This window comes from Saimiri boliviensis, chromosome 15, assembly GCF_048565385.1.
Source record: "Saimiri boliviensis isolate mSaiBol1 chromosome 15, mSaiBol1.pri, whole genome shotgun sequence".
NCBI lineage: Eukaryota > Metazoa > Chordata > Mammalia > Primates > Cebidae > Saimiri > Saimiri boliviensis.
In genome coordinates this window covers 14,297,505-14,324,234 of record NC_133463.1, presented here as the reverse complement: position 1 = coordinate 14,324,234, position 26,730 = coordinate 14,297,505, and the positions used below count along the sequence as shown (strand labels likewise).

At 39.7% G+C, this 26,730-nt stretch overlaps 1 protein-coding gene across 1 annotated transcript in view; it reads right to left on the bottom strand.

The window, feature by feature from the left end:
- The window catches only part of CLVS1 (clavesin 1), a 213,706-nt gene that overhangs the window by 23,343 nt on the left and 163,633 nt on the right, over positions 1-26,730 (bottom strand). The window contains exons 4-5 of the mRNA XM_003935524.4: positions 17,242-17,352; positions 13,194-13,429 (exon numbers count right to left, since the gene is read on the bottom strand). Of these exons, the coding sequence (XP_003935573.1) occupies positions 13,194-13,429; positions 17,242-17,352 (347 nt within the window). The remainder of the gene's footprint in view (positions 1-13,193; positions 13,430-17,241; positions 17,353-26,730) is intronic.

Genomic DNA, 26,730 nt, shown 5'->3' with positions numbered 1-26,730 from the left:
AATAAGGTAGATCTATTATTATCTCCTTTATAGAGAAGAAAAGTAGGTCACAGAGAGGTAGCTACTCAGGTCACACAGCTATTAATTTGAACACATAGAATCTGATCACAGATTCTGTTCTTTTAACTGCTCTCTATCCTACTTGTGTATAATGGATACTCAACAATTATTGAATGAATAAAATTTTCAAAAAGTATTTTAAATGTTAATTGTTAATGGAAATCTGAAACCTGGGAAAAATAATGAGACTAAGGAGTTGGTTATTGATAACTGTAGAGACAATTTCAAATTCTAATCAAATATTGATTACAAAGACCGTGCTACTGTCTTATTCCTTTATGGAGGATTGATGATATCTCACTTGTCACTCTACAAAACAGCGTTCCTCACAGCATTTACTGTTACACGATCTTTCCTTTCTTTCTTCTCTCTTCCTTTGTTGTTTCCTTTTTCTTTTTTATTTCCCTCCTTCTCCTCCCTCCCACATCTTTTTTACCCTCTCTCTTTCCCTCCCCTCTTCAGAAACTATGTCATGAGCACCTATAATATGCTAGAGAATAAGTGAGGCACAGTGGTAAATAAAACAGCACTATCCCACCCGTGGAAAACATATGATCAACAGAAAGGAGATTTAATATGGAAGTAAACCAATAAATACATAATTATAGAACTGTGGGCCCTATGAGGACAGAAACAGAGTTCAGGGATAGAGACTAGCAGATGGGAAGAGAGAGGCCTGGGGAGCAGGAAGAGCGCTCTTGAGAGGAGTGGGATTATAAACTTCACCCGATGAGTGAGGAGCAGGCATGAGTGAGAGGAAGAGCATCCTGGAGCAGGGCTGTCCTGGAGCAAGTACGAGCCCTGGGATGCGGGAGGAGTGGACGGAAGCCAGTGTGACAGGGGCTGTGTGTGCCCTAGAGGGGCCTGCGGGAGGCCAGGGGAAGACTTTGGAGGAAGTTAGGTGGAGGAGAGGCATCATTAAGACTTGAAAGGTTATACCCAAGACTGCAGGGATAACAGTTAAGATTTGAGAGATGGAATAAAAGGAGCCACACTGCTAAAGAGCAACAAAAATGTAATTGTCCTCCAGGCCAGGGGTCAGGCTCCGACTGGAAGGGGACTGGCAAGTGGGAAATGAGGGCTCCTGGGAATGCAAAGCCCTCTTGGCCGAGACCGGGAGGAAGGGAGGCTGGGTGCTGTGTTGCTGACTCCTCCCTCTCCTTGGCTTTGCTTTCTGTGGGCCTCTCCCATGGTGCCTGGCCACGATCTGGGTGCAAGGCTTCCAGGTACAAAAGCCTTATATTGACTCTATGCAAAAATTAAGGCAAAGAAGAGGGAAAGAGCCAGAGTAAGTCTGACTTCTGACCAGGACCTCAGGTTCCCTCCTTTCAAGCCACCATGCGTGATCATTGTTTGCTTCTCTGTTAGGGAGTTAGGATTTTTCACTTTTAGTGAGAAAACTTTTATTTTCTTATAAATAATAAAATGAAAGAAATCAAAACCATGACAAAATGGTAAGCCTTCTACACAATGCTGGGAAGGAAAGAAAGGCAAGTGCCATCGTGATGTTTCTCTGTGGTACTCTGCAGCTGTGTTTCACACTCTGCTGCCTTCGGACACTAACAGCAAGCCCGGAACTCATGCACATGTTATATCCACTTTGTAGTCAAGGCAGCTGAGACTCAGCAAGGTTACATGACCTGCCCAAGGTATTATAAATAAAATAACCCGCATAAAAAAATGACCAGATAGGAAAATGAAGACACAGAGAGAGGAAAAGACCAGTGTGAGTATGGCCTCAAAGTCACAAGGCTGAAACAAGCCAGTGAGATCAGGATGCCAGGCTGTGTACGTGGAGCTCTGGGGACCTATCACGAACAGCCGCAGACAGCAGTGAGAGTGCTTGCTGGTCCTGATCACCATGACAACAGGAACCTTGACAGGTGCATTCTAAGTGGGGCTGTGAAGAAGTTTCCAATGAAATGCTCGAAGCTCAACAATGCTCATTCATGGGGTTGACATAAAACTCTAATACCACCATTTGAACATCTTAAGCTCAGCTGATACCTACAACGAAGTTTGCCTATACTTAAAAAGAAACCCAACTACAGTATGCAAGCTGCACAGTGTTTTTAAGAAAATATTGCACAGATACTTTTACCATGTATTATGTCAAATATTTGTTTGCATTCATATGATCATTATAGCTTCTAAGAGAGATTCATTGCTGGTTAGATGTTAGGCACAAACAGCATCAGCTTAATTGGAATTGGGCAGAATATTTGTTTACCAACGGCAATATGTTGCAAGAAATAAATATGCCTTGTTGTTCTTCCCTGGGCTAGATCTCCCTTTCCAAGTAATTGCATCTGAGCATGGTGCTTCAGCGAATGGGCATCTTTTTCAGAACATAACACTGTGAGTAATCAGTTTGTTTTTGAAACTACACCCAGGCAGTTCACTCACATCCGTTCATTTCCCTCTAATTCAACTCTATATCTTTGCTTTGCCAGTAGCTTAGAACTCTTTATCTAATAATTTTTCATGCCATTCTTTAGGAAGAGAAAACACACCCCTGTACACAACATTTTAATTAGCCCCATTCATTCTCTTATTGACTAAATTCATTGTATAGATTTTCTTTCACTCCAATGTTATACAGCTATATAGGATGTACTTATAAGAAAATGGTCCCTTCATTTGTGCCACAGGAAAGAAAGCTGTGTGGAAGCAGGACATCTATCTCAACTAGATGTACAAGTAATGATGAGGCTATGCAGCTATTTTTCCTCATTCTTTAAGAAATGTTAACACATTCCTATTGGCATTTGTGGAACACGCCAGCATCCAATAACCGACACAAAACACTGGGAATTTATGGCTCACCTTAGAAGTATTTGCTTCTAGAAGGATGATACATCTCAGGCATTAGCTGCCTGAGTAGCAGTGACACCCCAAAGCTAAGAAGTTCAATCACAGTTAAGTTGGACATCGGAAAAAGGCAATTTAGGGGAGAGTGGAGACTGCAGATCATTCATTAAGAAATGATGCATTATATAGTGTTGTTGAATGGATCAGCCACATGGAACATCTGTTCCTGAGCCATGCAGTAAAATGGACTCCTTGCCGTGGCTGCTCAGAAGACAGTGGCCCTTCTGTTCCCACACTGCCACCCCTTATTCTTTTCATATGGATGGTATTTCATGACGATGTATTACCTCTGCTAGAAATGAGTAGTTATCCCGCAAATGCACAGATTCACCCTATAAAAGGAGGACTACATGCTCAAAGATCACCAAGGTCACAGCTAATTCTATTGACAGCTGAAAACAGTTAAGCTGACTATTACCACCCAGGCACGGGCCATGAGGGACCACCTGGCCTAAAATTCCCTTCCAGCTCAGAAATTTGAATTTAATCCAGGTATTCTCAGCCTGTCATCTACCCCCAAAATCAAATCGCTCACACTGCCATTTTGACATCTCACGTCTTCCATAGGAATCTAGGAGAGGTATTTATAGAACATAAGGATGAAGGTATTTGGCTACAAGAATCAGAAGTAGGTCTTCTATGGCATATGTCATGCCAATTTAGGAAGTTAGTGCAGAATTAATACTAAAATGTTGTTTGTGATCTGCACAAGTGGCATATATTGTCACCTTTTTCATGAAGATGCTTCGCTGACACTGGTTTTTTGATTACATGAAACACAGGAGCCTGTGATCTCAGCCCAGAGAAATTGCTCAGTAAATATCTATTGAGTGGCCATGGCCAGGGTAGGCTGGCATTGCTCTCCTGGGATTCTGTACACATTAGAAGACCTCTGCGTGATTCTTCAAGGTCACTCTGGTTCTGCTTTTCTTCAAACTGACTGGTCTGGGTGGCTGGTGCTGCTGTGCCACAGGCAGAGGGCAGCACCTTGTGGGGTGGAGTTATGAGGCTCCATTCAGCTCACTCAGCACACAGGGGAAGCCGAAACGTGCTTTTCTGCCCATGGTAGTTTCTGGACTTCTGAGAAGAAGCCGTGGCTCCACTCTCATCAGACTGTGAGTTTTCTCTTTCAGTGCTGAGACATAAATGTTTATTTGGTAAGTCCATGAGCTGAATGAGGCTGGAATAGCACATAGTAACTTTTTTTTTTTTCTTTTCGATCCTTTTACTTATATGGCTGGAATATCAGACTGAGCCCAGGTTGAAATGTAGATGACTGTGAGAACTCCAGGGAGGGGCCTCCAGAAAACAAAGAGAATGAAAATTATCAGTCAAGATTCAGCTTAGTTAGGTGTCTGTGAGCTTAAATTGCTCCTAACTTTCCATTTCAATCACTGGAGTAGTATTTTCCATGCTCTAGTCTCTGAGAGACAAATGTGCAGTGAGATGCTAATAGCTGTTCTACCCAGAAAGAATCCTAGGATAAAATAGGTATGGCAATGCAGCTTTTTCCCTTGTAGAACTTCTCAGTACCTTAGCTATGATAATGAGAGGAGGAAAAACATTTCTTAAAATCTTAGTACCACTGTGAAAAGGACACATCTATGCACCATATATTTATATTTTTAAACTAAAATATAAACTATGTAAGGAAAATCTGCTACGTGTAAGACACTATGCCTTTGGAAAAGCAAACAGCACAGAAAAATCCCCAGACTCAAAGTTAGGGGGCTTGAACTTTCATTCCAGCCATTTCACATAAGCAGTATGAGCAAAAGGGTTGTTTTATGTTGCTGTTAATACTCCGTAAAACTTTATAGAAATTTCACATTTACTGTCTGTGTGACTAAACTTCAAATTAAACTTAAAATATGTTTGTTTTATTAAAATTCGGCATCTGAGGATGATTCTGTGGATTAACACTGATTACACTGAATCTGTGATTATTTAACAAACGGAATGTTTTTGATGGCCAGCATCTTTCACTGCACACATACACCATGTGGGGGACAGAAGAGGTCCTTAGTGGTGGAAAGTCTGATGATCCATCTACAGACTTTCTCCAGACCTAAACTTCCAAAAGCCCCGATAAGAAGAATGATAAAATGTGTTTTTATATGAACTCTCTGTGGAGAATATTATCCTGCAAACAGAGGCTTCTGCAGTGTGGTACAGCCAAGAGGAACCCATTCAAGCTCAATGAAAGGACAGCCTAAAATCCCCACTTTCTCCCCCTGCTGGCCCTGGAAGGAACTACCTGCCATTCCTGTATGGTGGGGACATACAGTTTCGATATAGCTCATACCTCTTTAGGAAACCACTGTCCCTTCCTAGAATGATCCTGTTTTGTCTAGGATTTGTACCCCTGCCTGTCCACCAGGCTGAACACACGTCTTATTCCTGGAAATCAGATGCACCCTCTCCCTGGTCACAGTGATGGGTTCAGAGGCAGCACAAAGACTGGTTTTTCAGAGTCCCCCCATTTATTTTTGCCAAGAAATATCAGGAAAGATGATCTTTGTTTCCTTGGGATCATCAAATCCATTGTTAATAGCCACTGTCAGGACCGGCTAAGAATAAACGAAACAAATGAAAGACTGCATCTGAGAGCAACTGTGATTTCTATCCTGCTGCAAGGGCATCTGTCAACACTTTTCCTTCTGTGTGTTGCATCTAATGAGCACTGTCCCCAGAATTCTCTACCTTTGGATCAATCTGCATTTAGATGGCTTTAGCTTCTGGGAATGGCTCAAGTTTCTTACTCTCAAAATCAAAGGACAAAATTTACATGAGGTTTAATCACAAGTAATCTTAAAAAATTATGTGTGTGTGTGTGTGTGTGTGTGTGTGTGTGTACATGTATATCTGTGTGTATAGATGAAATACATACATTTGAAGACTTTTCCCAAAGTGGCTCATCCTTCACCAGTAGTTAACATCAAGTTAGTGTTGCTGTGTGTGCACACGTACCTTTTAAATAGTATCTATAGGCTGGGAGCAGTGGCTCATGCCTATAATCCCCGCACTTTAGGAGGCCAAGGTGGGTGGGTCACCTGAGGCCAGGAGTTCAAGACCAGCCTGGCCAATATGAAACCCTGTCTCTTAAAAATACAAAAAATTAGGTGGGCATGGTGGTGGACGCCTTTAATCCCAGCTACACGGGAGGCTGAGGCAGGAGAATCACTTGAACCTGGGAGCTGGAGGTTGCAGTGAGCCGAGATCATGCCACTGCACTCTAGCCTGGGCAACAAGAGCAAAACTCCATCTCAAATTATAATAATAATAAAATAATAATAATATCTATAGCCATTTTAATTACTTCATCAGAATAGAGGCAAGAACCAGAAAGTAATTGATAAATATGGCCTAACAATTAAAAGTCACAAAATCTGCATGCTGCTTAAAAAATCATGTGCTTACTTCATGGGGCAGAAATTTCCAGCCTACACCCTGAATAAGCCTGTGTGTAGCAGGACCATTGGTGTCCAACCCTAAGCCATTCTCTCTTCCTTTTTCTCGCCCAAAAGCTCCTTTCCTTTAAGCATTGCGCTCTCCTGTGAGAGTCAGAAACCAGCTTCTGCTTGAGAAATCTCCAGCTGTGCTGGACACAGTCGAGAGAACCTGGTTCTTGCGGGCACCACTGAGCCCCTAGAATAACACTCCTGCAGTCACCTGCCTTCGAGATGTCTCCTGTGAAATAATGCATTTTCCTCATTGTTTAAAGCAGTTCATTTGGGGTCTCTTTCTTGCGGTGAAAAGAACCATAACTAATATAAAGCTTACGTACTGCTCTTTGTTGGAGAGTTTTAATGTTTGTTTACCTATTCTCCAAGCCTAAAACATATTCAAGGAGTGAATTAGATAGGAGAAAATGAGGTGCTTCACATATACACCCCAAAGAACAGAAAACAGCTGTTGATGTGGGAGCAAAGAAGTGGACTTCTAAAAAATAAAATAAGAAACAGGAAAACAAAGTTGAAAATATAAAACTCAGGGTCATTTGGTACCAGAGCAGAGAATGCCACACACCTCAAAAGCCCTACCCAGCATTACTGTATTAAATACAATATTGAAACAATCCATTTAGGGGAGTTTCCAGCTAAACCAATCATTATTTTGGTTCTTCTACTTAAGGGTTGAGCTACAATTATCCAAAGATAAAAAACAAGAGCTTATAAGAACCACTCACTCACTGAGAGTTCTGGGAGTCTTGGTTTTAATCTACATGCATACCAGAAAGTATGGGTCGAGAGTGGTTTGGAACACAGTGGCCATCTGTGCCCAAAAGCCGCATTACAAAAACTGATCAGGCTCCAAGGTCAGTCCACAAAGCCCACTGGACTCCAAATGGACCCAAAGCATGTTGGGAACTACAGTGGGGTAACGGGTGATGGGTTATGAAAACAGATGATGTGTGCCTACTGGAGATTACAGTGCTGTTCAGAGGGCAGACCTGTGTCATCTCCCTCAGAATAAGGAGGTACTGTCTGACAATGCCATGCGGCAGGGAACATGCTGCCCAGAAAGTGGCCTGCCTGTCTCTGGACGGTACAGGTGAAGGCTGGCTGATGGTCTGCGCTGAAGAACAGACTGCTCTATCAGGTGAGAGATTGGAAGATGCGACCTCTAACGTCTCTTCCAATTCTGTTCCCATTTTTCCCACATCCCTGTGGGTTCCGAGACATCGAAAAGACAATGAATAGTGGCTGCTCTGTTCCTCATTAGGGAGATGCCTGACAGAAGACATAAGCCCACAACAGGGCTGATCCCTCCTCTCCCATCTCTGCCCATCCTACCACGAATTGAAATCTCCAGGCAAATGTTCAAGGAAGTCATCACAAAGGGCAGTAGCAGTGGGCAGGACATTTGGTGGCTGTGGTGGGGAAAATGAAATGTGTGCATACTTGTTAGATTCTCCTGCTAGCTAGTCTTGAATTTTGGCTCCCATATCTAATAAAATACACTATTCCTCCAAACCCTGGTTCAGCCAACCCTTTCACATGGAGGCTTCTCTGAGAGTCTTCCTGGACCAAATGAGTGATGCTTCCTCAGAACGCTGCAGCAGGCTCTTGATCCTCCTTTGTAGTACGTCTCCCGTTCTACATGATAGTTATTTTGGGCACGTTTACTCTTTCCTACCAGGATGGAAGATTCTATAAGCAGGACCCATGAGAGCCTTTTTAAAGACAGGGCCAACAGGGAGGAATTGGCTCTTTCTATCTGGGAACCAACTAATCGGTTTTGAACCGATTGAACAACTGTACCAAGGACAGGTTTTGGAGATAATGTCATTCATTCAACATTCATTCATTCACATATAGGCATATTTTGTTTTGCTGTGCTTCCCTTTGTGGCCCTTTGCAGATACTGCACTTTGTATGCATTGAAGGCTTGTGGTAATGCTGCATTCAGCAAGTCATTGGCACCATTTTTCCAAAAGCAAGTACTCACTTTGTGTTTCTGTATTACATTTTGGTAATTCTCACAATATTTCAAACATTTTTTTGGAGACAGTCTCTCTTTGTTGCCCAGGCTGGAGTGCAGTCAGTGTCATGATCTTTACTCACTGCTACAACCTCCACCTCCAGGTTCAAGCAACTCTCCTACCTCAGCCTCCTAAGTAGCTGTGATTACAGACACCCAACACCACACCCAGCTTTTTTTGTTGTTGTTGGTAGAGACGGGATTTCACCATGTTGCCCAGGGTGATCTGGAACTCCTAAGCTCAGATAGTCTGCCCAGCTTGGTCTCCCAAAGTCATAGGATTATAGGCTTGAACCACTGCACCCGACCCAAACTTTTTTACTATTATATCTGCTCTGGTGATCTGTGATTTAAAAAAAAAATGTGATGTTACTATTGTAACTGTTTTGGGGGTAACGTGAACTGTGCTCATGTAAGACAATATACTTAATCGATACATGGTGTGTGTGTTCTGACTGCTTCACAGATCAAAGGTTCTTCCATCTCTCTCCTTCTCCTTGGGCCTCTCTATTCCTTGAGACACAACAGTATTACGACTAGGCCAGTGAATAACCTTACAATGGCTTCTAAGTGTTTAAGTGAAAGGAAGAGTTGTATGTCTCACATTTTAAACCAAAAGCTAGACATGATTAAGCTTGGTGAGGAAGGCACACTGAAAGCTCAGAAAGCCTGAAAGCTGAACCCCTTGCATGAAACAATTAACCAAGTTGTGAATGCAAAGGAGCATTAAAAGTGTTAGTTCAGTGAACACACATATGCTAACAAAGTGCAACAACCTTATTGCTGATAGGGAGAAAGTTTTAGTGGTCCGAATAGAAGACCAAACCAGCCGCAACATTTCTGTAAGCCAAAACCTAATTCAGAGCAAGATTTCATGAAGGTTGAGAGAGGTGAGGAAGCCGTAGAAGAAAAACTGGAAGCTAGCAAAGGTTGGTTCATGAGGCTTAAGGAAAGAAACTGTCTCCACAACATAAAAGTGCAAAGTCAAGCAGCAAGTGCTGATACAGAAGCTGAAGCAAGCTCTCTAGAAGATCTAGAAAAGATCATTGCTGAAGGTACCTATGCTAAACAACAAATTTTCAATGATAACACAACCTTCTTTTGGAAGAATAGACTTCTTCCATCTAGGACTTTCAAAGCTAAGAAGGAGAGTCAACGCCTAGATTCAAAGCCTCAGAGGTCAGGGTGACTTTCTTGTTAGGGGCTAAGGCAGCCGGTGACTTTAGGTTGTAGGTTGAAGATAATTTACCATTCTAAACGTCCTAGGGCCCTTAAGGATTACATTAGATCTACTCTGCCTGTGCACTATAAATAGAATGATGATGCTTGAGTGACAGTATATCTGTTTATAGCATGGTTTACAGAGTATTTTAAGTATACTAATGAGACCTACTGCTCAGAAAAAAAGATCCCTTTCAAAATATTATTGCCCATCGACAGTATTCCTGGTTATAAAAGAGCTCTAGTGGAAATGTACAAGGAGATGAAGGTTGTTTTCATGCCTAACACAACATCCATTCTGCAGTCAATGAATCAAGGAGTAATTCTGACTTTCACATCTTTTTACTTAAGAAGTATGTTTCAACTTGGGAGGTTGAGGCCTGAGAATCACTTGAACATGAGAGGCGGAGGTTGCAGTGAGCCAAGTTCATGTTATTGTACTCCAGCCTGGGTGATACAGCAAGACTCCAGTCGAGAGAGAGAGGGAGAGAGAGGAAGAAAGAGAGAGAGAAAGAGGGGAGGGAGGGAGGGAGGGAGGGAGGGGGAGAGAGAGAGAGAGAGAGAGAGAGAGAGAGAGAGAGAGAGAGAGAGAGAGAGAAATATACTTCATAAGACTATAGCTGCCATAGATAGTGATTTGTCTGATGGATCTGGACAAAATAAATCAAAAACTTCCTGGAAAGGATTCCCCATTCTAGATGCCATTCTAGAACACTCATGATTCATGGGAGGAAGTCAAAATATCCAGATTAACAGCACTTTGGAAGAAGTTGAGCCCGACCCTCATGAATGTTACTCCTCCTTTTCCATAGCCCAAACATCTATAGAATAGAGCCAGTTTTCCTCTGACCTAGATCTTATTATGTCATTTCTCTGGTTAACTATGTTTGTTGAGGAAATAAAGATGAAAACAAAATGACATAGTATATTCACATCACAGGATTATCATTAAAATTAAAGTCTGATCATATCATGTATTTTTCCAGGGTTTGGGGAAAAAGGTTCTCATACACAGCTGGTGAGTATCAATTGGTGTCATTTGGAAAGCTTTTAAGCAGGGTGAACTAAAATGTCAAAGGCATGTATCTACCAACTACAGGGTTCTGAGTCTACCCAGAGGAACCCTCCTAGGAAAATAAAGGAGGTATACCAAAGATATTTATTGAACCTTATTTAGACGAGGAAAAACCTCAAAAACCCAAATACAAAGCAATGGGGAGATGGCTAAATTGTGGTATATCCACATTCTAAAATAGCATGCAGTATTAAAAACATGGTCTATGAGGAGTCTTCACAAAGTTCATAGAAAATTCATATTACAAAATTATGCATGGAGTTAAAAAAAATTTTACCAAAATAAATTTGTACTAACTTGTTATAACATGACTGAACAGAATCTAGTTTAATGCACTAAGAAGATAAGACATCAGAAACATTAGGTTTGACAAAAACCTTTACCAGAGCAATATGAGTTCTGCTAAAATTGAAGCAAGAACAAACATCAAATTTATGATGAAAGTTGGGTAAAAATATTGTGAAATCACTGATGCTTTACAAAAAGCTTATGGAGTCAATATCCCAAAGAAATCAGCAGTTTACAATTGGATAACTCATTTTAAGAAAGGACTAGATGGTCGAGTGTAGTGGCTCACACCTCTAATCCCATCACTGAGGCGGGTGGATCATGAGGTCAGGAGATGGAGACCATCCTGGCCAACATGATGAAACCTTGTCTCTACTAAAATATAAAAAACTAGCCAGGTATGCTGGTGCACGGCTGTAGTCCCAGCTACTTGGGAGGCTGAGGCAGGAGAATCGCTTAAACCTGGTAGGCAGAGGTTGCAGTGAGCCAAGATTATGCCACTGCACTCCAGCCTGATGACAGAGCAAGACTCTGTTTCAAAAAAAAAAAAAAAAAAAAAAAAAGGGAGAGGGGGCAATAAGACAATGTTGATGGTGAAGCCCTCAGTTGCAGATATCAATTCATGTCAATTTGCCAGGAAAAACATTTATCTTGTTCATGCCCTAATTGAAAAGGACCAACTACTAACAGCACAAACAATAGCCAGAATATGACTATTTTTGGAGAAAGGACTTTTAAAGAAGCAATTAAGGTAAAATGAGGTTCTATGGGTGGGCCATAATTCAGTGTGATTGGTGTCCTCACAAGAAGAAGAAGGTGGGACAGAGGCAGACATACACAGAAGGAAAACCATGTAAGGATACATGGAGAAGGCAGCCATGTGCAAGCCAAGGAGAGAGGCCTCGGGAGAAACCAACCTTGCCAACACCTTGATCTTGCACTTCCAACATCCAGAACTATAAGAAAATACATTTCTGTTGTTTAAGCCACCCCGTCTGTAGTACTTTATGACAACAGCCCTAGAAATTACACAATATTAGATGTTTTTTACGTGTGCGTACAGCTGCATGTGGTGTATGGAAAAAGAACTGCAAGGGTCCACCTCGATAGTGGGTGCATTTGGGGAGGGACTGAGATTGAGAATACTGGCTGAAGGGGATTTGAGCCTTAAAAATCAGGTCTTACATCAAATGTTCTCACTGGTACGTAGGAGCTAAGCTCTGAGGACGCAAAGGTGTAATAATGATACAGCGGACTATGGGGACTTGGGGAGAAGAATGGGAGGGAGTGAGGGACGGAAGACAACACACATGGTGCCGTGTATACTGCTTGGGTGATGGGTGCACCAGAATCTCACAAATCACCACAAAAACGTACCCATGTAACCAAGTACCACCTGTACCCCAATAACTTATGGAAAAATAAAATTAAAGTTTTAAACAATCAGGTTTTAATTTTTTAAAAAAACCGCTCTTTCATGGTACTCCACGGATTGCATGCAATGGTCTTCACCACCTGACTCCAATTGTTTTCGGAGCTTTATTTCATGTCCAGTCCCATTTCCCACCCTTGCACACCTTTTTACCACACGAGGTTATTCCGTCACTCTAATGTCTCAGTCTGTCCCCTCTGCTGGAATATCATATCCCATTTTTTAAGCCTGAGTTGATCTCCAGAGCGCAGACTGAATGTTACCTGCTTTATAAATATGTTGCAAAATTCTTACTTGGAAGAGTCCCTGAAGCACACTTCTCTGTTCTTTTGACATCTTATTCGCATTTGTACCCCTGGTCCCTAATCAGTGCTGCAGCCAAGTAAATGCTCAATAAATGGTTCCAAATAAATGAATGATAGGAACAATTTTTAGCAAGTTGCTTTTCCATCTAGTGTATCTCAAAGGTCCAACATTTTATTCTGTGTGTATTAACAAACTCCCTAAAGATCAGGGCTATAATTGTGGCCTGAGTGAGGTCCTAGCCTTTAACTGTTTCTTTGATACAACGGGGATAACTATATTTCTGGGCCAGCCAAGCCCCATTTGTTTTCAATTTTAGTGAAATCCACTGAGAATGCATTACAATTTATTTTATTCAAGTTCTGTGCCCATAAAGGTCTTTGATTACTAACTCACAAAAGACCCAAATAAAAATTCCACTGACCTCTGACGGGGAGGCTCTGATAACCCAGGCCTTACCTTTTCATCAGCTTGGGTGAGCATTCTCTCTCCAGATTTGAGGATGTATGCTTCACATGCATTGCATTATAGGAAGTGTGAGTATAGTCATTTTCATCGCTGTAGTCAGGACCGAGTAACGTCCGGGCCCAAGTTCCCATGTCATAAGGAGGAAGAGTTCCTCCAAATTCAGACGGCAAAAATTCAGGGTGTATTAGCTGGTGAAGGCTGTTTAAATTGTTTCCATGAAGGAAAATCTGTAAAGAAAAAAAAGTCATTAGCAATACAAAATCCAAAACATACGACCAAGAATTCTTCTAATACACAATTTAGCAATGACAAACTGGATGCACTGCTGGTGATCATGGTGTTTAAAGAGGCACTGATTTTGTGACTGCAGCTTAGTCTTCATAAAATGTTAATTTATTGCTTAGAAAGGGGGCTGAATTAACAGTCATTAAAAATGAAGTTTCTGAACAGATTGAGTGTTATTTGGCCGTGGGCCAAATTTACACATACAGTCATCTCCTAATTATCCCTGCTGGTAAAAGGAGTGATGGTGCAGACCACCTGAAACCCCAGCCACTGCTGTATCTCCAGACTGCCCTGTTCTCCCATCTGTGTGCTGTCACCCAGTCCTCCAGATCCTTTTCAACCCTAGACAAAGTTGCAGCTTCTTCCTAACTGTCCTGGTGATAGCTGCCTATTCTGCTTCTTCCCATCCACCCTCCAATTAATTCTTCAGTATCTGCTGACTTCTGCTTTTGTTTGTTTGTTTGTTTTTCCTGATACGTTCATTTATGTCTTGTTTCCCCACAGGGAGAAAATACCTAGAGAAAAAGATGGTGTTTTCTTACTCCTTTAAAATGCTCCTTAGCTCCTAGGGCGATGTGGGTACAAGGGAAAAGAAAATCAATTCTTATTTAATGGAATAAAAAAACCACAGCCTGAGAATTTATTATGAGATATTTTTGCAGCCATTTTTCATTTTTGTCTGGATTGGGGACTAAAATCCAAACAAGTTTGCATCTTCTGAACATACAATAGATAATGATAAAAACTGGTCAAGCAGGAGAGAAGCCATGCCTCCAAGTTACAATTATTTCCAGACAAATCCACAAAGTGGATGAGCCATGAATAGATAATTAGCACTGACTGCAGTTTAGGAGTTGACTCTGAAAGGTGCAGTTGACTCTGAGAAGTGACTTAAAGTTCATCTATGTACTGACATTAATTCCCACACTTCTTCACGTGGCAGGCATGAAGTAATTATGTGTAACACATAACGTGCACCCAAGCATAGGATCATCAAGTACACATACGTGCATGCACATACACATACAGTATAACCATGATGAAATATAAATGTCTCCCAGGCGCAGTGATTCATGCCTGTAATCTCAGCACTTTGGGAAGTCAAGGCGGGCAGATCATGAGGTCAGGGGTTTAAGACAAGCCTGGTCAACATGGTGAAACCCCATCTCTACTAAAAATACAAAAATTAGCTGGGCTTGGTGGCATATGCTTGTAATCCCAGCTACTTGAAAGGCTGAGACAGGAGAATCACTTGAACCCAGGAGGCAGAAGTTGCAGTGAGCCAAGATGGCACCACTGCCCTCCAGCCTGGGCAACAGAGCAAGACTCCATCTTGGGGAAAAAAAAAGAAAAAGAAATATAAACGTGATTTTTAAAATACTTAAATAGAGGACCTCAATGATAAACACTCGCTACCTTGTTCTATTGTATTAATTTTAACTTATGATGTAATGACATCATTTAAAGATGAAGGGGACAAGAAGTGCTAATTCTTCAGAAGACGACCGGAGCACTTCGTAAAGCAATGTATATTTCTGAAATTAGAGTTGAGTATGACAGAATTTTAGTAAGAGTTACTTGTTTTGAAGAAAGTTACTTTTCTGGCTTTTAAAAAACTTTTCAGAGGGTGCTGTCATATTTGAAACATGCTGGAGCTAAATATCAGCCCTGGTGTTTAGAGAAAACATTTGTACCCATCTACCCAACATGTCGTTTTTGAAGGACAGAGAGTGCTATTAAAGGTGACCCTTATTCTGGGGGTCTTACGGGATGGAGAAATGTAGAAGTGGGAGGATGGCCCTTCCACCTGTTAGAATCTATCCTGCGCTCGAAGTTCCAAAAATGCCCTCCTATGGCATGGCAGCAAGTGTCCACCATGGGAGGAATTCTCTCTGGCTCCAACCTGAATAGAAGAATAAGTTTCTGGAAAGCCCGAAGCCATGTTGAGAACAGCCCTAGAAGACTTCTCTGTTCTTAGCACTGTCCTGAGCCCCAGATGGGTTTCAAAATATTTCTGCCTTCTGATCCCACTGAGTTCTAATTCCTGGTTTCAAACTTGTTTGAGAACAGGGAAATTACCCCTGCCCTACCCTATGTCAATGCTCTCTAAGGACCTGGCAGTATCTGAGGTCTAGGAGTTAGAAACTCTACAGAGCGTGAGGGTGGCGGTGAATCTCTTACATTATCAATCCCTCTTGAATACTCAGAGCTCTTCCCTAGTGTCAGGTACTCTGGGTGTCAGGGGAAGGTGTTGTAGGATTACTCTAGCCAGATTCCCATAAGGAGTGATGTTTCTAACCCAGGAGGTAGCCGAAATCAGAAAGTCTCAAAGATAAGACTGTAGCATTATTCATAATAGCTAAGATCTGAATATAACCTAAGTGTCCATTAGCAGATGAACAGATATATACACAATGGAATACTATACAGCCTTAAAGAAGAATGAAATCCTGTCACTTTCAACAATGTGGATGAACCTAAAGAACATTATGTTAACAAAAATAAGCCAGGCACAGAAAAACAAATACTGCATGATTTCACTTATGTGTGGAATCTAAATAAGTTGAAATCATAGAAGTACAGAGTAGAAGGGTGGTTGCCAGGAGCTGAGAGTAGGGGGAAATAGAGAGATGTCAGACAAAGGGGACAAAGTTTCAGTTATGTAAGATCAGACTAAATTCTGGAGACCTAATGTACAGTCCAGAAACTGTAATAAGTAATAATATTGTCTTGTTTATTTGAAACTGGCTGAGAGTAGATCTTAAGTGCTCTCACCACACACACACAAACACACACACAGTCATAACTATCGGAGGAGATACATGTGTTAATAGCTTGATTGTGCTAATCATTTCACAATGTATAGGTATATAAAAACATCACATTGAACACCTTAAATATATCCAATTTTTAATTGTCAATTATACCTCAATAACACTGGGGAGAAAGAAAAGGGAGCTAAAGGGTAAAGATAAATAAAAGTCAGCAGATCTATGAGGTACCAATCACATCATACTACATGTTTTCATAAGCTGTCTCATTAGAGTTCCCCAACAACTCTGTGACGTGGGTGTTTGTTTCTCCAATTTACAAAGGAGAAAATTGAGATTCAGAGTGGTTAAGAAATGTTCAGTTACTCAGCTCATCAAAATGCCGTGAAAAAGCCCAACTCTGATTGATGGAAAAGCCTGGCTTCCCAAGCATTATCAACTGATATAAAAAGCCTTCATCATAAGAGCATTGTTACTGCCAAAGAAGAATGCTTTTCCAGCTTTACAGGTGATAGAGTTAGCAGTTATCACCCAAAGCCATGGGAGGGAAGAAAAATTGTAATCATTCTTCATAGCACTAATACATTTACAGAACAAAATTCTAGCTACTAAAATATTCCACGAACAGGAAAGCTGCTGGACCCAGTATCTCCCATAAGAATTTACAGTAAAATGGTCATCTGGTATTTGCATGCCTCCAAAGTTTCTTTTGGTTTATCACTGGGACTCTGAAAATAAGCCAGTTCTACTAAATTATTAATTAAACCCAGACCATTTGCAAACTCCAGCTGAGGCTCAAATGCTCCAAGCCTGTAAAAATACCACAATGGAAGAGAGAGAGACAGACAGAGAAAGAGAGAGGGAGGGACGGAGGGGGAGGGAAGGGGAGAAGTGGGAAGAGGGGAGAGAGAGAAAACGGAAGCACCATAATTGTCCCGGGCATTTCCTGTTTGAAATTTACATGACGCATTTATTTTCATTACCCGTTTCCTGGTCTTGTCTTTAAGAAATGGCTTGATAAGTGTGTAGAGGGCATGAATGTACCAGGGCTGGTTGACAAAGTGGACTCCTCCAAAGCGGGCAGGAAAGCTGTCCTGGGGCGGGAAGAGAGAAATGCACATCAATTAGTCAGCACGCCTTGTTAGACTGGACCAGCGGGACCAAGGCCCCAAAGAACAACCTGATTTTCTGCCTGGTAGAAGGTCTAGCTTTTAGATAAGAAGAAGATGAAAACACACTCACCTCCTAGCTGTTAAGATAACCCTTTATGCCCTTTACCTCCGTTCTCTTCCTTTGACTCCATGCACAACTTTAAAATTGTGCGTGGGCTCCAAGCTTGCCTTTTCCAAATCACAATTACATGACCTTCTACGTGGCACAGAAGCTTGTGCAGCCTGGAGAGCGAGGGGAGTCTGAATTCTTCATTGCATTAGGTAAACAAGGCTTCCAGGCTGCCAGCACAAGGTCTCTCTCTTTACCCTCATTTCCACTCTCCCCCTACTACCCTCTGCATGGCATTATCATGACAGTAACCAAACTTTCTGTGTGAGTGAGTGCGAGCTGTGTAGGAAATGGTTGCAAAATGATTTCAAAGGCTCTTAGGAGATGGGGCTCTGTGGAACCAACCAAATTCTAACGAAGTTATAACAACTGTTTCATAGATTGCAGTACTCGCTTCAGTCCATCCTGGAGCACATAGTAGGTCCCAGGGAAAAGGTACTTACTTGTTGATTGATGGGCTAGTTGATTCCCCTAGTTAAGGGAATATGAGCATCCTTTTCTGCAGATCAACCCATTTTGGAAGTAATAGGAAGTAAGAGCATTTAAGAAAAATGATTCCAATTTTAGAATCCAGATCAGGACATTAGAATCCAGATCAGCTTATGTTTTAGATGCTAGGAAACTGCTCTCAGTGCTAATTAGATCTACGGACCAAGGGACCTTGGCCAGAAAGTCTGAGCTGGTCTTACAAGACCGGGTCCAGAGATCTACCAATGATGGCTTCAGCAGATTGGGTTCATCTCAGTTAACAGAATTAAAAAAGAAGGAATCCCTAAATGCTGTATGGATTGCCAGGTTTCCTGTCAATTTCATTGCCACAAACATCTTTGTACAATGTTAGCCAGATGATATGAAAGCTGAGGGAGTCTGGCTGGCGGAGCTAACGGTTCAGCAGCTAGCTACTCCCTGCGGGTGTATGAGATGCCTCGCCCAGGTCTTTTTTAGTAACAAGGAAAAAAGATTATTAACTTTTTTTTCAGAACGCTTTGACTCTACAGGATCCCTAGGCATCTTCCACGGCAAGACCTAGTTTCCAGTGTGAGTGCATGGAACTGCACTGAAGGGGTGACATTTGAAAAACTTAAAAATAAATTTTCCCTCTACCTAGACATTTTAGAGTAGAAAGGAATTAAGTATTTTGAAGGCTAAACTGGACAATTTTAGTAAAAGATGTTTGCTTTGCAGAATATGTATATATATATATATATATATATATATATATATATATATATATATAGTTGTTGTTGTTGTTGTTATTTTAAAAAAACTTAACAGAACAAGTATAAGGGTAGAGAGATCATTAACTTGCTATTCCGAAACTAATTTTATAAATGTAAAGTTTCGTAATAAAGTTGTCTTTTTTCCTCTAGGTATAGTTTAGGATCTAAACATTTTATGGTTCCTTGAAAAAAGAAGTGTTTCCTTGATGACAAGTGCTTCACTGTCATCACTTCTTTTAGTTCCTTTTAACTTATTCAGAAGTAGAATTCATTATTTCAGATACTAAATGTGGATTCTGAAGGACAATGGAAGAATAAGAGCGAAGCATTTATTTCTAAAACCAGGGCTTTAGTATCTTTTTTAGTGGGACCAATAAGAGGTTTATTTCTATTGGTGGTTTATTGTGTTACATAGTTCTAGGTTAATAAAGTGGGAGGAAACTCTAAATAATACTTGAGAGTTGGCAATGTTGCAAAATATTAACCTTTAAAAAATATCTGGTCGCTCTTAGTTTTGGTTTATAAAGCCTCAATCATCAAAGAAATAAAAAACTATCTTCTGATTGTGGCAGGGTAGTTTGAAAGAAAAATTATAGGGTTGAGACTGTAATTTCTCTCTACAATTGGTTGATGATTCTGCCAGATTGAAGGAAAGGGCTTTTATTGATCTTATTCAAGTCAGCCAGTGAAAATGTGCAGACAAACACATGTGAACCCTGTGTCTTGAAGTTCTGAACTTGCACCAGAGTAGAAACAGAATCACTTTTATTCAGGTACCTCCTATAAAATTCACATGAAAGGCCCTCCTGTCTGATAAAGGCAACATGCAAATGTTCTGGGTCTTCCTGAATGAGCCCAGCCTCGCTAGTGTGTGCGTGTGCGTGCCTGTGTGTGTGCGTGCATGTGTGTGTGTGTGTGTGTGTGTGTGTTGTACAGAGGGGAAGGTGAGAGAAGGGGAAATCAGCAAACACACCCCTTTCATGGTCAACATATCATTGTTGGTTGCCTCTGCCTGATTACATCAGCCAATTGCAAACAAAAGGGAAGTTGTCAGTCACACACAAGTCTCCCAGAACCCCTAGAGGCCTACCACCCTGGTGGAAGAGTATTTCTTAGGGCCTGGAGCAGATGTATCTCAAGATCATAGGTGCTAGTTCAATGAAAGTATAACATTTTGTCTTTCAGTGTTCTTGGAGACTAAAGAGCATGTACCAAAACATACTTTAAGTTCAAGAAAATTGCATTAATCCTGTACATTTATACATTTATCAATAAAAATATAACATCATTTCAAATTATAAACATATCCAAATCCTAAAAGTGTGTCTTCTCCCCAGTTTAATTTTGTTTTCTTATTATAAATTATACAAATTCTACAAAGTAAAAATAGATAAAAACATTATTTGAAAAATTAGAAAATATAAGAAGATAAAGAAGAAAACAAAAAGCCCCTATTAACCCACTGCCAAAGACATATTCCTGCAATTTTCTATTATTCAGGATGGGTTATGTAATGTTATAGTAACAAATAATCCTTGCTTTTTTTTTTTTTTATCATTGTAACAGTAAAGATTGATTCTTTGTTCACATTAAATGTCTTGCTTGATTTTTGTCTTTCCTGATTAATTTCCTGCTCACACTAAATGTCCTGTCCTGCTTGATTTGCTGGCAGCCAGAGATACAGCCTCTTCCATCTGGATCAGTGCTGCTTGACATAGCCCAGGGGAACCACATGGAAGAATCATACCTTCGCTCTTAAAGCTGACCCTGAAAGTGACGTGCTTCATCTGCTGCATTTTAGAGGTCAAACCCATGCTTAGCTTCCAGCATGTCTACCATGTTTCCAGGACGAAGAGGACCAAAAGTATTGGTGAACTGCAGTAATGATTACCCAAACTCTGCCAACTCTTCACTTCTTTTTTTCTATTCTTTTAAAATGTGATCATTTTTATATTGGATGTAATAACTATTTTTTGATGACCTACAATATGTCTGATTTAATGCACTGAATAGTACAAATAGAGAGTCTTCAGAGTAGTGGGGAAAACTGAAAATGGCAATTATGTAATGACATGTTTAGTGTATCCAATTCTTCCCTAAACAATTAAGTCATGTCTTGCACCTCTTCAATTCAGCACATATTTATGAGTGTCCACTACACGACAAACAGTGAGCATAGTCTCTAAAGTGTATTTAGCAACCAGGGTCCTCTGTGATTTTTATTGCTTTCCTTGTCTTCTCTAAGCTAAGCTCTACTCACATCCCACACTGCTGATGTCAGTAGCTTTCATTTAATGGTGGTATCATTTTATGTAAAGTTGCAACCTCTCAAAAAATAAAGACTGTAAACCCCAGATAACCATAAGTTTTTTTTTGCCTTTTAAAAAATATATTGTTTGATTCATACTTGCATTTAATTCATAGTCTCAAATGCCACAGCAAAGGAAGAGTTCTGGTAAGTTTACCCATAGTTCAGTGATGCAGCCCAACTTTACTCATTTTTTAGACTCCATTTAAGGCTGCTTCATTCTCTTCTTCTAATGTTTTATGTTTTTAAATTTAAAGTACATCACTCCATAGAGCCTATGTGATGAGAACGGGTTTTCATGGTCTAGCAAAAAGATGTCCCCTTGAGGGTTCTCACAGTCATTCTTCTGCTGTAACGATGGAGTTCTACATGCAGAGTGGTAACTAAAGGTCCCAAGTGTATTTCAATATCTTCTCATAAAAAGTGATTATTGAATTCCTCCTTGTGCAAACATGAAGTAGTCATACATTCCCCTATTTCTTTGGCTAAGTGCACCTAAGCCCTGGATAGTGTATATAAAATAAACATATGAAGACTTCAAAGGTTGAGAGAAGTCATATCAGCTAGGGACTCTGAGACCCACAGAAGGAAATGAGAGAGAGTACCCCAGGTTTCATTTTTTCTTTTAGCTCTATATGTCAAAGACTTGGGACAGAAGAAGGCAGCACCTGGAAAAACCAACTGGTGCAGATGACAAATACATAAATAAAAAGCAACCCCCAAAAAAAGGCTGCTCTTTAATGAAATGACAGGTAACAGGCAGTCTAGCAAGATAGACAACTTTTAGATAATAGCTTCTCTATGCCAGTCAAACACCACAGGAAAAAACTGTGGTCCCTTCCTAACTATGCTAGCAAAGCCTGAGTGGACAGGCTGATCTTCACCCTAGCAAGGCTGTAACAGGGTGCATCACATCCCTGACAGGATAATGTTATAGAAGGCCAAGTAGAGAGCTAGAACTTTTATTCTTCCTGGCCAATAATGAGACCCTATTTCACACTGGCAGTGTCAGTGGAGGCCATGTGGGTAAACTCGACTTCTTCCCGGCCAATAATGAGACCCTATTTCACACTGGCAGTGTCAGTGAAGGCCATGTGGGTAAACTCGACTTCTTCCTCTGCCTGTCAGTAATGAGAATCCCTTCCCGTTCTCCACGGGGATGGTGTTGGAAGGGGACAAATGGAGAGTAAAGACTTTAATCATTGCCCAGCGTTAATGAACCCAGCACCACTTCAAAATAATGGCCAAAAACTTCCTGGGATTACAGTGTGAGTGGAGATCATGTGAGGAGCTCCCACCCATGTGCAGCAGTAATGAGGAAGCACTGCCTTCTTGGGTAACAGGCTGAGTGAGGAACATGGACTTCTATCTCTACTTGGTAATGATGAGTCAACATACCCCACTTTCATAGCCAGAGTGGTATCAAAAAAAGCCAGCTAAAAGTAAAGGTTTACATTAGATTCAGAGTTTCAGAACATAATGCCAAAGTGTTCAGATTTTTTAAAATCACTCTTTATACTAAGAACCAGAAAGATCTCGAATTGAATAAAAAATGACAGTCAATAGAGGACAACCGATGACAGAGGTGTTAGCATTATCTGACGAAGACTTTAATTTACCCATCATCAAAAATGCTTCAACAGCAATTATGAACACATATGATGCAGATGAAAAAATAGTTTTAGAAAAGAAATAGAATTTGACAGCAAAGAAATACAACATGGAAAATAAATATGGATTTTTTTTTTCTTTTTTGGAGAGAGTCTCACTATGTTGCCCAGGTTGGTCTCAAACTCCTGGTCTCAAGTGATCCTTTTGCCTCAACCTCCCAGAGTCCTGGGATTATAGGCATGAGCTGCTGTGCCTGGCTCATTTGGAAATTTTAAACTGAAAAATAACCAGAAAAGTAAAATAAAAAGTTTAGCAGATGGGCTCAACATCAGAAAAGAAGTGACAGAAGAATCAGTGAACTGGAAAATAGAAAAATATAGAAATTACTTAACCTGAACTACAGAGAGAAAATAGACTAACTAAATGAAGAAACCTTTATTTTTGGGGTCTATACCAAAAATATCTAAAATTTGTGTCGTTGGAGTCCTTAAAAGGAAGGAGAAAGATCGAGGCTGGAAAAGTACTTTAAAAAATGATGGCTGAAAACTTTCATAATCTAGAAAGACACATAAACCTACAGATTTAAGAAGCCAAGTACATACCAAACAGTATGAACTCAAACAAATTGATGCCAAGACACATGATAATTATTTTTGAAAGCTAAAGACAGAATATGGAAGGTATACAAAAAAAAAAAAAAAAAAAAAAATCTTGACTCTTGAAGAAAAGCAAATGGAATGGTAACAGATTTCTTATTAGACATAATGGAGGCCAGAAGGAAGTCATAAAATATTTTTCAGGTACTGAAAGAAAGGAACTGTCAACCCAGAATTCCACACCTAGTAAAAATACTCTTCAAGAATCCAGGGAATTCAAGAAATTCTCAGATTAAGGAAAACTAAGTAAATTTGTTGCCAGTAAACTTACCCTAAAACAATAGCTCAACAAAGTTCTCCTAAACAGGAAGGAAATGATAAAATAATCTTTTCTTTATAAAATAACATTTTATAAAATAACAGAAAGATAATGATAAGAGAATTCTTGAGTCATCAGGAAGGAAGAACATAGTAAGAAAACTATAAGTAAGTACTATGGGCTTCTCTTTTCCTCTTGAGCTTTCTAAACTGTCTTTGATGGTTGAAATAAAAATTATGTTACTCGGATGTGGTTCAAAGATGTAGTTAGGGGAGGAAATATTTAAGGTAATTATATTATAAATTGGGGAGGAAAAGGGGATGGTAAGGTTTCCGTACTTCACTTTAACTGGTGAAATGACAACATAAAAAACTATAAGTTATGAATGTATAACATAATAACTAAAACAATCACTAAAAAACTACATGAAGAGTTTTTTGTTACAATTTAATAACATTATAGATAAATAAAAACAGAATTTGAAAAAGAAGTATAAGTAACCCAGAATAAGGCAGAAAAGAGAAAATAGAGAAAAGCGGAACAGAAAGAACAAATAGAAAAAAATTAGAATGTCATACTCAAGCCCTAACATAATAATTAATATAAATGATCTAAATATACCAATTAAAAGACAGAGATTAGCACAGTAAATTAAAAAAAACATGATCTGCTATATATGCTGTCTATAAGAAACTCACTCCAACTATAAATACATAGGCTGCAACATATTCAAAGCAAAAGCTAGTAGAACTGGAAAAAGAAATAGACAAATCCACAATTATTGTTGGGGAGTTGAATAACACTCTCTCAATGACTGATAATCTTTCAGACAGAAAATCAGCAAGGGTATAGAAGAACTCAACATCATTAACCAGCAGAATTTAATTGATATTTATAAAATACTTCACCCCAAACAGAAGTATATACTTTGTTTTTCAAATGCACATAGAATACACACCAAGATGGACCATATCTAAGTCATAAAACAAACCTCAACAAATTGAAAACTGGTGAAATAATACAGATTGTTCTCTCTGTTTATAGTGGAATCAAACAAGAAATCAATAATAGAAAGATAAGAGCAAAATCTTGGAAACTATACAACACAATTCTAAACAACCCACAGATGGGCAAAAAAAAAAAAACAAAAAAAAAAACAATAAAAAAACCCTTCATAAGAAATTTTAAAGTACATGGAACTGAGTGAAAATGAAAATAAAACACTATGGCTTGAATGCTTTTTTTCTCCCTTGAAATTCATGTTGAAATTTCATCCTTAATGTGGCAGTATTGAGAGGTGGGGACAGTATTGAGGAGTGATTGGGTCATGAGGGCTCTGTTCTCATGAATGAATAAATCCATTTGTAGATCAATGGATTAATGAGTTATCAAGGGAGTAGGACTGATAGCTTTCTAAGAAGAGGAAGAGAGATTTGAACTATGCTGCTCAGGCTGCTCATCACGAACAGCCCTATGACACTTTGGGATGCTACAGAGTCACATCCCAGCAAGAAGGCCCTCACCGGATACAGCTTCTCAACTTTGGACTTCTCAGCCTCCATAATGGTAAGAAATACATTTCTTTTCTTTATAAATTACCCAGTTTCAGACATATTGTTATAACAACAGAAAACAGACCAAGACATAGGACATATCAAAATTTGTGAGACACGGCTAATGCCGTGTTGACAGGGAAATCTGTAGCATTAAATACCTATTTCTTTATTTACTTAAATAGAAAAGTCTTGAATCAATAATCCAAGCCCCTACCCCAAAAACTTAGAAAGAGAAGAGCAAAATAAAGCCAAAGTAAGCATAAAAAGAAAATAAGAGCAGAAACTGATCAAATTAAAAATAGAAAAATAATAAAGAAAACCAGTGAAACAAAGAGCTGATTCCTTGAAAAGAGCAATAAAATTAACAAACCATTAGCAAATGTGACAAGGAAACAAAAAAAGATGTCACAAATTACCAACATTAGGAATGAAATAGGGCAAAAAAAATGTCACAAATTACCAACATTAGGAATGAAATAGGGCATACTACTATAGACCTTGCAGACATCAAAAAGATAAGCAGGGAACACTATAAAGAACTCTACATACATATATTTAACAACTTAGGACAAACATCAGTTTTTCATAAAACACAAACTACTTCTCCTATATGAAATAGGTAATTTGAGTAGCCCTATCACTGTTAAGAAAATTAAATGTGTGATTTATAAAGCTACCAAGAATAAATGTTCAGGCTCAAATTATTTCACTAGGAGATTCTACTGAACTTTTACAGAAGAATTAACACTAATTCTACAGAGTCTCTTTCAGAAAATAGAAGTGAAAGTAACACTTTCCAGTTAATTTATGAAGCTAGTATCACCTTTGCCTTAGTCTGTTTTGCTAGAAATACCTGAGATTAAGTAAACCATGAGAAAAGGAGGTTTATTTGGCTCACAGTTCCACAAGCTGCATAAGCATGGTGCCAGCATCTGCTTCTGGTGAGGGCTTCAGGGAGCTTCCACTTGTGGCTGAAGGTGAAGGGGAGCAGGTGTGTAGAGATCACGTGGCAGGAAGTGAGAGAGAGGTGAGGGAGGTGCCAGGCTCTTTATAAGAATCAGATCTCCCAGGTACTAGAGTGAAAAGTCATTACCATGAGGACCAAGCAATTCATGAAGGATCCACTTCCATGACCTTCCACTAAGCTCTGCCTCCAGCAGTTTGGAGGGGACAAATATCCAAACTATATCAATCCTTACATCCAAACAATATAAAATCAGAATGAGAAGAAATTTCAGATAAATATCATTCATGAATACAGATGTAAAAATTCTTAACAAAATATTAGCATGTGGAATTCAGCAATATATAAAAAGAATTATACACTATGATCAAATTGAGTTTATTCCATGGATGCAAGGCTAGCTTGCATTACAAAAATCAATCAATGTAATTGTATGAACCATGTTTTCTAGTTTCTGTATTTGATGCTTTAACATCTGAAGTCTTCTGTACCAGGGAGGAGATGCCCCACCGTTTGATTCCTAGAGATAACTAGTGATTAGCCAGGGAACCCTCCTCTTATATGCAAACTGACAAATCTAGCATGTTGAGATTCACTGGGGTGGCTGGCAAAATATT